Genomic DNA, 11373 nt, shown 5'->3' with positions numbered 1-11373 from the left:
CACTGGTGATGACTCAGTCCTTATGTGTGAAACTGTGGGTTGTTATGTCACTAGTGACTAGTTGGCTGACTAATGACCAGCTCTCCATGAGTCTGGGATAAAAATGTTAGCAACATGAGTTTGTTTGAGAGGTTTTTTTAAGACTGACTTAGACTGGACCATTGTAGAGGTGCAGATTATGAGGTAATATTTTTCTGAGTTTCTCTGAGGGTGTTAGACGGTCTGATTTGTGTGTGTGTTGCAGACAGCAGGATATTGCTGAGCTGAGAAAAGGCTGCAGTATTTCACATGGGGGTACTAGGAGCATGTCTGTGCTGACTGGCTATCACATCAGGGTGATATTGTGGGCAGGGTGTTGTCACATTCATACAGGCAGACAGACACTCCCAGCTCCAGTCCCTCTGTCCTCTCGGGGACTCTGCTGTGCTATGAGAGGTGAGTTAACTCTTCTTGGCTTGTGGCCCATTCTGGACTATTGACTGAAGGTATTAGTTATATCAAAGCCATTTGCAATATATAAGAGCAGTGTTTCTCAATCCAGTACCAATCTGTCAGTTGGCAGACAATTCTCTACTGTAAATGTGAAGTTACGACCATAGTTTGACTATCATTGGTGGTGCAGAAAATAAATACTGTATTCGTCCCTGGTGAATCTTTTCATATGGTGTTTATGTAGATATTTTTCTACACTGAAAAAATTGCAGAGTTTATCTACTTGTAGGCATCATAATAGCTATTCTACTGTAGTCTGTACCTTACTAAGGACATTCATATTTTCAGAAGCAGCTTGGTTACTCAGGGTTTATCGGTATGCTAATGCTGCCTTTGCTTCCAGCGGTCTGGGCTGTTAAATGAGAAGGTTTACGCTGTCAACGCTATTCGGCCGTGGGGTCAGTGAGGAGGCAGAGGATGAGGTCAGTCTCTCTATCCTTTTATATGGCTGTTTGATTCATTTTTAAATGCCCCCTCACTGAAATGACATGGCTGGGCAGGTGAAACCCTCATAAATAGCCACTGTCCCAATTGTGTTAGTGGTCAGTGGTTACTCCAAGGGAGAGAGGAAGGGAGGATGCATGTTTAAGGTCCAATGCAGCCTTCTTTTTAAAAATCTCAATGTAAAATCATTTCTGGGTAACAATTAAGTACCATACTGTGATTGTTTTCTATTAAAATGTTAAAAAATAAACAAAAACTTTTTTTGTGGGGGGGCCCATCCACCATTCCCCCTCTTCAGAGGACAAAAATAACTTTTGTTTTCACAGCTTTTTATTTTGTTGTATTCATACACACATATTATATAACATGATCTTTTAAACCCACCCCTCAGCTACTCTCAGTCCATCCCAGCTATCTCCCTAACCCCACCCCTCAGCTTCTCTCAGTCCATCCCACCTATCTCCCTAACCCCATCCCTCAGCTACTCTCAGTCCATCCCACCTATCTCCCTAACCCCATCCCTCAGGTACTCTCAGTCCATCCCACCTATCTCCCTAACCCCACCCCTCAGCTACTCTCAGTCCATCCCACCTATCGCCCTCTTATGATTTCCATGTGCCATATGTTTTTTTAACTGTGCTGTGATGTTTCACATGAATTCTGAACCTGTCTAATCGCATAGTATTGTAAGATAAATATTTTTACTAAAAGTATTATTATATTGTTTATTGATTGACAATGGTTTTCTAAATCTCCCAACAGTGTTCATTTGAGATAAATGTTGTGGGTTTTCAGCCATTCCTGAACCTGTGACCAGAAACATGAAAAATAGCTTCTTAGCAAAGATCAATATCTCTAACAAGAATTTTGCTAGGACTCTCTAGGAGTGGTCTGAGTTGGGAGGGGAACAATTTAAACTAGCTGTTGTCGGCAGAGAGGTTTGGAACTATAGTTCTTATTGGTCTATTAACTCATTTACGAACTGGAGATGTCACCAGGCAGGCCAAAACTGCATCCCACCAAAGCAGGCTGAAATTTCAGCTCTTACACTAAAATTATCATAATTTTCACAGTTTCACACTATTATTCCAACCTCATGGTGTGGAAATATATATAAAACACAGAAAAATCACATTTTTGACTGCACTGTGTCTTTAAAGAGTTATTGGAAAGGGGCCACACCATTTTCCCATCTGTCAATGTCAGGAAGACCGGTAATGACTGATCCATCCACCTGGGGTCACTGTTTCCCCTGATATAGTCGGCATTCCACTCACACCTCAGCTATATCATAATTACATCTAATGAAATTCATGAGCACTTGGCTTTTGAACATGTAAATAGCTGTTGTTGAGGAGGTCTTTGTTGATGTGAAATAACATTGCCAAAGGTCAGCAGTTCCAGGTGTTGCAATATATCCAGCTACCTCACACTAGAATGCAACTGGCTTTCATTTGGAAGCCAGTCACATAGGCACCAGGACAGGGCCCGGGGGACAATTTCATAAAGAACCTGAGTAATCTTTTGGCGCCTTGCGGCTGCGCTTTATCGCAATGACTGAAAGGTGTTCGAATTAACTGGAGTGTTTAAATGTGTTTCCAACTTCACTGTCTCTCAGTGGGTTGAAGCTCCTGGTGCTTAAGGTCTAAGGGATTAGAATAGAGGGCTTAGGGTTTATTGGAACCTGCTGTAAAGGAACACAAGTCTGCCATGTTTGGTTGGTTAGGTTTACTGTGTGTAGGATATCAGGGCTGTGTCGCTGGTGTTTCAGCTACTGTCTCTGAGTCATTTGTGTAAATGGAGTAAAATGGCGTCTGATTTAAGTGAGAGGACTTGTACTGCCATGGCGATACTTCCTTGTGGCTAATTATAAGGTCAGTGAACACTCAACACATCTCTCATCTCACTCTCCATTTTCCCTCTGCAACTCTCTCTCTCTCTCTCTCTCTCTCTCTCTCTCTCTCTCTCTCTCTCTCTCTCCATTTGTGTGTGTATGTATAATGAGGTGGCAGCTGTGTTGGTGGTGATGCCAGCTGAGCACCAGAGGGAATATAAGGGCTCATCCCTCTCCCCTCTGCCCCCTGGTACCCTCATCCCTCTCCCCTCTGCCCCCTGGTACCCTCATCCCTCACCTCACCACCTGTCTGTCTGTCCCCATTCTATCCCTTCTGAGCAAACTCCCTCTTTTCTTTTCCCTCCCTCTGTTTCTGCTACATTTCCTTATCACCCTTATACTCTCCTTCCTCCCACACTCCTCATTTGGTCTCTTCTGTTCTTCCTTCTGTCCATATCGTATTCATATCTGTATTCCTCTGGAGATGATATATGATGAGTCTGTAGTATTTCCTGGACAGGAAGACAAGCCTCCCGACTCTGTAGATGTTTAATGGGTCAGAGGGGGCGGGGCGTCAAATATTTTATTTGCAGGGTTTTCAGGCCTTTAGACTTCCTCTTGAGCACAGTGCTGTAAAAATACCCCTGGCCCTGTTCTGTTCACCTCCCTTGTGTGTCACAGCTCTTAATGGGCCCAGAGAGAGAAAGAGAGTGAAAAAGACACACTGAATGGTTCTCAGAAACAAATGGGCTTAGCCTTAATGAATGATAGTTGGGGGGTATATTTGAATAAGTGTGGCAGTGGGAGCAGAGCTCAGTTGCGTTGAGAGACAAACGCACGCACGCGCACGCACGCACACACACACACACACACACACACACACACACACACACACACACACACACACACACGCACACACACGCACGTGCGCACACACACAGAGGCCCAGGCCGGCTGTTATCTAGGGGTGTGCAGATTAACGGCTCTGTCTGAATGTGTTCACCACTGAGACAGAGCAGTGGGAGGGGGGAGAGACTACTTCACTAACTTTACCAACTCTATCCCAACAGCAGTATACGGAGGTCCTGTATTCCATCCCTCTCCTAACCTGTCAGACATCCCTACTACCTCTCAGCCTGTTGTTCTGGTTGCTGACTCCTGATTGGCCTCAGAGGTAATAAATGAATGCCGTGGTGAAGTGTGCCCGGGCGGGCCAAGGAGGGAGGGTGAAACGAATCAGAGACCTCAGGTGGGGGGTGGGGGCTGATTACTGCCTAATAAGGGTGACTCTGCCAACCCCTCAGGAACTCAGGAACAGGGCAGAACCATGCAGAACAGAACAGTACAGAAAAGACTGCTGAATGCACCTCAGGACAGGACAGAACAAGACAGCGGACTGACAGCAGTTCAGTAGTGCCTGGTGCGGAAGGGAACGGGCTCAGAGCGTGTGTGTGTGTGTGTGTGTGTGTGTGTGTGTGTGTGTGTGTGTGTGTGTAGGAGTGTATCTTTGGATTTTTAGGGTGTTGGGAAGGGAGGTCCGAGCCGGGCCTTGTAACGGCACATCTTTATCACCACTGACAGGAAGGAAGGGTTTTCTCCAGAGCCAGAGGGAAACCACACACACACGCGCACGCGCACACGCACACGCACACACACACACACACACACACACACACACACACACACACACACACACACACACACACACACACACACACACACACACACACACACACACACACACACACACACACACACACACTCCTCCCACAGTGGCTGTTCCTCTAAAAGGCTGCCAGCTCTTTGATGATCACTGAGTGTCTTCTGAAGTTCGTAGGAATGAACTTTGACTTCACACACTCTGGCCCTTAACCCTGAGGAAGAGAAGAGATGAAGAAGCACTTCACGACCATCCCACTCATCCACGTCACAGAGGTAGGGTGTGTGTGTGCGTGTGTGACTGAGACTAAGACTGTATGTCTCAAGGTACTACAGTCTCCAAGCTGTTTCCAGTCTAAACGTAGTCAGAACTGTAGTCACATGCTGTTAGCGTGTGTGTTTATATGACAACGGTTCATAGGCAGACTTTGACAAGCACCACATGAGGAGCTGTGTGTGCGTGTGTGTGTGGGGGGCATTTGGGTGGATGTAAACACCAGGTAAACAGACTGTAGTGTTACAGAAAAAGAGCCAAGCAGGGAGAGGTTGTGTCAGACGTGTTGTGTCCTGCCCCTGTGTGGTGTGTGTGTGTGTGTGCGCGCGCTCGCTCGCACGTATAGTTGTACTATGCTGCTTGCCTAATGCCAGAGGGATGTCTTTAAAACCAGTCAGTCATAGATCATTGATCTGCTTTTAGTTATCCAGACCCCATCATTAATCTCTCTCTCTGCCCTGTCTGTTTTTTTATTTCTCTCCCTCGCTCTGTCTCTCTCTCTCTGCCTTTCTCTCTCTCTGCCTCTCTCTCTCTGCCTCTCTCTCTCTCTCTGCCTCTGCCTTTCTCTCTCTAACTCTCTCTCTCTAATCACCCCTTCCTTACCTTTAATACCTCTCTTTCTCTCTCTCCTCTCTCTCCTTCTCAGTGGAATTCAGTACATATAGTTATTTATACCTGATGAGGCTCTGTGCCCTACTGTAGCTGGCGCGAGCCTGTGTCTGTGTCTCTCTTATTCTTATCTTATCTCTCCATCACCATGGACGTTCCACTACAATGATGTTGACTATATGTCTCTGTGTTAGAATGACATCATATTCCTGGCTCCAGTGTGTCAGTGCTGAGCAGTGCCTCCTGATAGTGGTAGTTGTTGTGATTGTGCTGTGTGTGTGTGTGTGTGGATAATGTCTCTCTTCCAGTCAATCTTGCCACAGACCACTAATGTGAAAAAGAGACAGAGAGGGAGAGAAAGAAGAGATGCATGGTGGAGAGGTAGGCTTAAGGCTTGTCAGTTGTTCTCTGGTAAATCTGTCCCTGGCTATCTGGATGCTGTCTCTCACCATGGAGATATACCATTACCTTTATGTTAGGGATGCATTAGGTTACTGTGTGTGCGTGCGTGCGTGCGTGTTAGACAAATGTTGAAATCTTTCCACACCCAACCTCTAAGTGTGTGTACAGAAACTCTAATAATAGAAGTCCTTAAACTCTTACCTGAATAAATAAATATTAGATGCCATGGTAACGCCTTAGTAACTCGTTGCCTTAGATACAAGGAGCTTGGAGGCCTTGGTCAGTTTTGCTGAGCTCTTTCATGTTGTTTATCACATAGTAGGTGGTGGGTAACTCAGGGACACATCTCTGATGTAGTGTCAACATGGTCTTATTGTTTTAGCTTGTTAGTGGTGTGTGTGTGTGCCTCTGTGAGATTGTGTGAATAAAGGTGCTGGGTAAACATTTAGTGCTCGCTCCACCCAGGGTTCTTTTTCTCTCTCTCTCTCACACACACACACACACACACACACACACACACACACACACACACACACACACACACACACACACACACACCCCGGGGGTAGGGGGGTACTGCATTACACAACCCAGCCAGTCTGCTGCAACCCCCCACCAGCAGCTGAATCTGGAGCAATGCTGTGTGAGGTTCATCTGGGGAGAACAGTAGTCAGCCTTTCTTGTTGTGCTCCTGATTAGAAAACAGCCACAAGACTCCAAACCCAGTACATTAGTGATAATTACCTCAGCCCATCCCCGTCATACACATCAGTCATCACCTCCTAATGTTCTGTTGATGAAAACACTCTCCGACCTGTCCGTAATGATGAGTTACCATGGGAACAAGATATTTTTTGTCCAGCAAACGTACTTTGATTCCAATTTCAACGCAATTTAATTTGGCCATCAGGTGGCCTGCTAGCATGCCACTCACACATGCACTGTCTGTCACACACACACACACACACACACACACACACACACACACACACACACACACACACACACACACACACACACACACACACACACACACACACACACACACACACACACACACACACACAGACACACACACACACACACACACACACACACACACACACACACACACACCACACACACACACACACACACTTAGTTACACTACACAGTACACACCCATCACAGCCATTGTAGGTCTGTCATGAGAGAGAGTGATTGTTACAGTGTGTAGTCCTGGGCTTGACAGGTCTCTTATGTATGCTCTTACCTTTACGGTTGTATGAGAGATTGTGTTAGGGTGTGTGTGTGTGTACTGGCTAACTGCCTAATTGTGTTGAACTTGGCTGTGTATGGTGGATGTATAAAGCAAATGAACTAATTACGTGAAACTGAATGAAAACACTTAATCCCAATAAACCCTTCTAATCTTGCAATTCAAAGTACAAAACAAACACTGGAAATAGGCAACAACATTAGCTACTTTCAGTTAATTGTCTCAGGGTGATACTTTCCACCCATTAATCCGCCTCCTCCTCCCATTATGTCAACAGAAAAGACAGTTGTATTTGGAACAACCTCTCATATTCCTGCAGGAGGTCTGTTTTAGTGCCAAATCAAAGAAGTTGAACAGAAAATGTGGATGCTGAGTGAAACTCTCTCTATATGTCAACTCTCACTCTATTGACCAGCGCCTGACTCATCATTTGTGTGAATGGAGTGAAAATGAAACTAAAAAAGTGCATCCTTTCTTTCCCTCGCCCTTAATCTCTCCCTCTCTATCTTTCATCTGGTGTGATTCCGCGTGTTATTCACAGCTGAGTGTGCTTTCGCTCGCTGACAGGCAGGATGCATCAGTCTGTTATTATCAATCCATCTCCATCTGACAGTGGCTCTGCTCTCTCTTTCTCTCTCTCCCCACTCTCTCTCTCGCTCTCCTTTCTCTCCTCTCTCTCAGCCTGGCTTCTTCTCCTCCAGAGTGGCAGCGGTCTAAGGCACTGTATCTTAGTGCTAGAGGTGTCACTACAGACACCCTGGTTTGATTCCAGGCTGTATCACAACCAGCCGTGATTGGGAGTCCCACAGGGTGGAATAGACAGAAACTGCCTCCTCTCTCTCTCTCTCTCTTCTCCTTCCCCTTCTCTTGTCCTCTCTCTCCCTCCTTTCCCGTTGGACCCCCTGCTTCCCCCAAACAGCTCTCCTTTTCAGCCAGATATCACGCTATTGAGCCAATTGGCCCAGCGTCGTCTGAGTTTGGCCCAAGTAGGCCATCATTGTAAATAAGAGTTTGTTCTTAACTGACTCGCCTAGTTAAATAAACAAATATGTCTATATATTATTCTCTCTCTTTCTCTGGCGGGTGTATCTGTGGTTAATCAGGTATAGACACTCTCTTTAATGATATTCTGCCACACAGTCCAGTCAGATTTACCACTGAGGTTGAATACTACCGTCCCCCTCCTACCATCACCACCTCTACCAGCCCTGTATTTATGTGCCCCATTTTTTTGCCAAATCAAATTTGATTTGTCACATGGTTAGCAGATGTAAATGCGAGTGTAGCGAAATGCTTGTGCTTCTAGTTCCGACCATGCAGTAATATCTAACAAGTAATCTAACCCAAAAATTTCACCACAACTACCTTATACACACAAGTGTAAAGGAATGAATAAGAATATGTACATAGAAATATATGAATGAGTGATGGCCGAACGGCATAGGCAAGATGCAGTAGATGGTATAGAGTACAGTATATACATATGAGATGTATATGAGATTAGAGTAATGTAGGGTATATAAACATTATATAAAGTGACATTGTTTAAAGTGGCTAGTGATACATTTATTACATCAATTTTTCATTATTAAAGTGGCTAGAGATGAGTCAGTATGTTGGCAGCAGCCACTCAATGTTAGTGATGGCTGTTTAACAGTCTGATGGCCTTGAGATTGAAGCTGTTTTTCAGTCTCTTGGTCCCAGCTTTGATGAACCTGTACTGACCTCGCCTTCTGGATGATAGCGGGGTGAACAGGCAGCGGCTCGGGAGGTTGTTGTCCTTGATGATCTTTTTGGCCTTCCTGTGACATCGGGTGGTGTAGGTGTCCTGGAGGGCAGGTAGTTTGCCCCCGGTGATGCGTTGTGCAGACCTCACTACCCTCTGGAGAGCCTTATGGTTGTGGGTGGAGCAGTTGCCGTACCAGGCGGTGATACAGCCCGACAGTATGCTCTCAATTGTGCATGTGTAAAAGTTTGTGAGTGTATTTGGTGACAAGCCGAATTTCTTCAGCCTCCTGAGGTTGAAGAGGCGCTGCTGCGCCTTCCTCACGATGCTGTCTGTGTGAGTGGACCAATTCAGTTTGTCTGTGATGTGTATGCCGAGGAACTTAAAACTTGCTACCCTCTCCACTACTGTTCCATCGATGTGGATGGGGGGGTGTTCCCTCTGCTGTTTCCTGAAGTCCACGATCATCTCCTTTGTTTTGTTGACATTGAGTGTGAGGTTATTTTCCTGACACCACACTCCGAGGGCCCTCACCTCCTCCCTGTAGGCCGTCTCGTCGTTGTTGGTAATCAAGCCTACCACTGTAGTGTCGTCTGCAAACTTGATGATTGAGTTGGAGGCGTGCATGGCCACGTAGTCATGGGTGAACAGGGAGTACAGGAGAGGGCTGAGAACGCAGCCTTGTGGGGCCCCAGTGTTAAGGATCAGCGGGGTGGAGATGTTGTTACCTACCCTCACCACCTGGGAGCGGCCCATCAGGAAGTCCAGGAACCAGTTGCACAGGGCGGGGTCGAGACCCAGGGTCTCGAGACCCAGGGAGTTTGGAGGGCACTATGGTGTTAAATGTTAAGCTGTAGTCGATGAACAGCATTCTTACATAGGTATTCCTCTTGTCCAGATGGGATAGGGCAGTGTGCAGTGTGATTGCGATTGTGTCGTCTGTGGACCTATTTGGGCGGTAAGCAAATTGGAGTGGGTCTAGGGTGTCAGGTAGGGTGGAGGTGATATGGTCCTTGACTAGTCTCTCAAGGCCCTTCACGATGACGAAAGTGAGTGCTACGGGGCGATAGTCATTTAGCTCAGTTACCTTCGCTTTCTTGGGAACAGGAACAATGGTGGCCCTCTTGAAGCATGTGGGAACAGCAGACTGGGATAGGGATTGATTGAATATGTCCGTAAACACACCAGCCAACTGGTCTGTGCATGCTCTGAGGACGCGGCTGGGGATGCCATCTGGGCCTGCAGCCTTGCGAGGGTTAACACGTTTAAATGTTTTACTCACGTTGGCAGCAGTGAAGGAGAGACCGCAGGTTTTGGTAGCGGGCCGTGTCAGTGGCACTGTGTTGTCCTCAAAGCGAGCTAAGAAGTTGTTTAATTTGTCTGGGAGCAAGACATCATGGTCCGCGACGGGGCTGGTTCTTCTTTTGTAGTCCGTGATTGACTGTAGACCCTGCCACATACCTCTCGTGTCTGAGCCGTTGAATTAAGACTCTACTTTGTCTCTATACTGACGCTTAGCTTGTTTGATTGCCTTGCGGAGGGAATAGCTACACTGTTTGTATTCGGTCATGTTACCAGTCACCTTGCCCTGATTAAAAGCAGAGGTTTGCGCTTTCAGTTTTGTGCGAATGCTGCCATCAATCCACGGTTTCTGGTTGGGGAATGTTTTAACAGACGCTGTGGCTACAACATCCCCGATGCACTTGCTAATAAACTTGCTCACCGAATCAGCGTATTCATCAATGTTATTGTCCGACGCTATGTGGAACATGTACCAGTCCACGTGACCGAAGCAATCTTGAAGCGTGGAATCGGACAAAAGAGACCGTGGAGGTGGGGGGGGATTAGTGGCATGTGGATGGGTCTCTTGATCCATCATTTCACTCTGGGTCTGAATAGAACAGGATGGGAGGAGTAGAGGAGGACAGGGGGCAAGGAGGGGTGTTTTGTTGGGGGTAAAGGGGGGAGGGGCTTTCTCAATAGCATGATGTCTGGCTGAAAAGGAGAGCAGGGGGTCCAACGGGAAAGGAGGGAGAGAGAGGACAAGAGAAGGGGAAGAAGAAGAGAGAGAGGAGGTAGTTTCTGTCTATTCCACTCCCTGCCCTTTCCTCTCTACAGTCTCTCCTTGCTGGTCCCCACAAATAGGCCTGCCATTCCAGTTTAGTACAGTCCTGCTGTGACTTATAATGTAATTTTAGCACGACAGTGTTGATTCGTCCCCGTCTGTCCTCTGAGTGTGTTTAATAATGTCTGCCAGTCAGAAAGTAGCCTCTGTTATTACACATGGCTGAGGTATGAGGCCGACGAGACTGATTGGTTTGTCAGAGCAATCCCTCCATAGAAACAGTGGCTGTGTGTGTGTGTGTGTGTGTGTGTGTGTGTGTGTGTGTGTGTGTGTGTGTGTGTGTGTGTGTGTGTGTGTGTGTGTGTGTGTGTGTGTGTGTGTGTGTGTGTTCTCACTGAGTCTAAAATCAGCAGCTCGTATCAGAAATTAGTGGGAGGAAGCAGTACAGCTTCCAGTACAGCTTCCAGTACAGCTTCCTCTCCACTAATGTAAAACTTGTTAAGTAAGACGAGAGAGAGAGAGGGACAGAGACAGACAGACGGACGGACGGACGGACGGACGGACCGGGAGAAGAGAGTGATTTTAGATAGAGAGAGAGCAAGAGAAAGAG

General features: G+C 46.6%; 1 protein-coding gene across 1 annotated transcript in view; it reads left to right on the top strand.

The window, feature by feature from the left end:
* Window positions 1–4527: 4527 nt before the first annotated feature.
* The window catches only part of LOC112267838 (transmembrane and coiled-coil domain protein 3), a 40048-nt gene continuing 33202 nt past the window's right edge, over window positions 4528–11373 (top strand). Inside the window, exon 1 of the mRNA XM_042297987.1 lies at window positions 4528–4705. Within this exon, the coding sequence (XP_042153921.1) occupies window positions 4661–4705 (45 nt within the window). The 5' untranslated portion in view covers window positions 4528–4660. The remainder of the gene's footprint in view (window positions 4706–11373) is intronic.

Source organism: Oncorhynchus tshawytscha, linkage group LG15 (genome assembly GCF_018296145.1).
Source record: "Oncorhynchus tshawytscha isolate Ot180627B linkage group LG15, Otsh_v2.0, whole genome shotgun sequence".
Classification (NCBI taxonomy): domain Eukaryota; kingdom Metazoa; phylum Chordata; class Actinopteri; order Salmoniformes; family Salmonidae; genus Oncorhynchus; species Oncorhynchus tshawytscha.
This window is presented reverse-complemented; position numbering and strand designations above follow the sequence as displayed.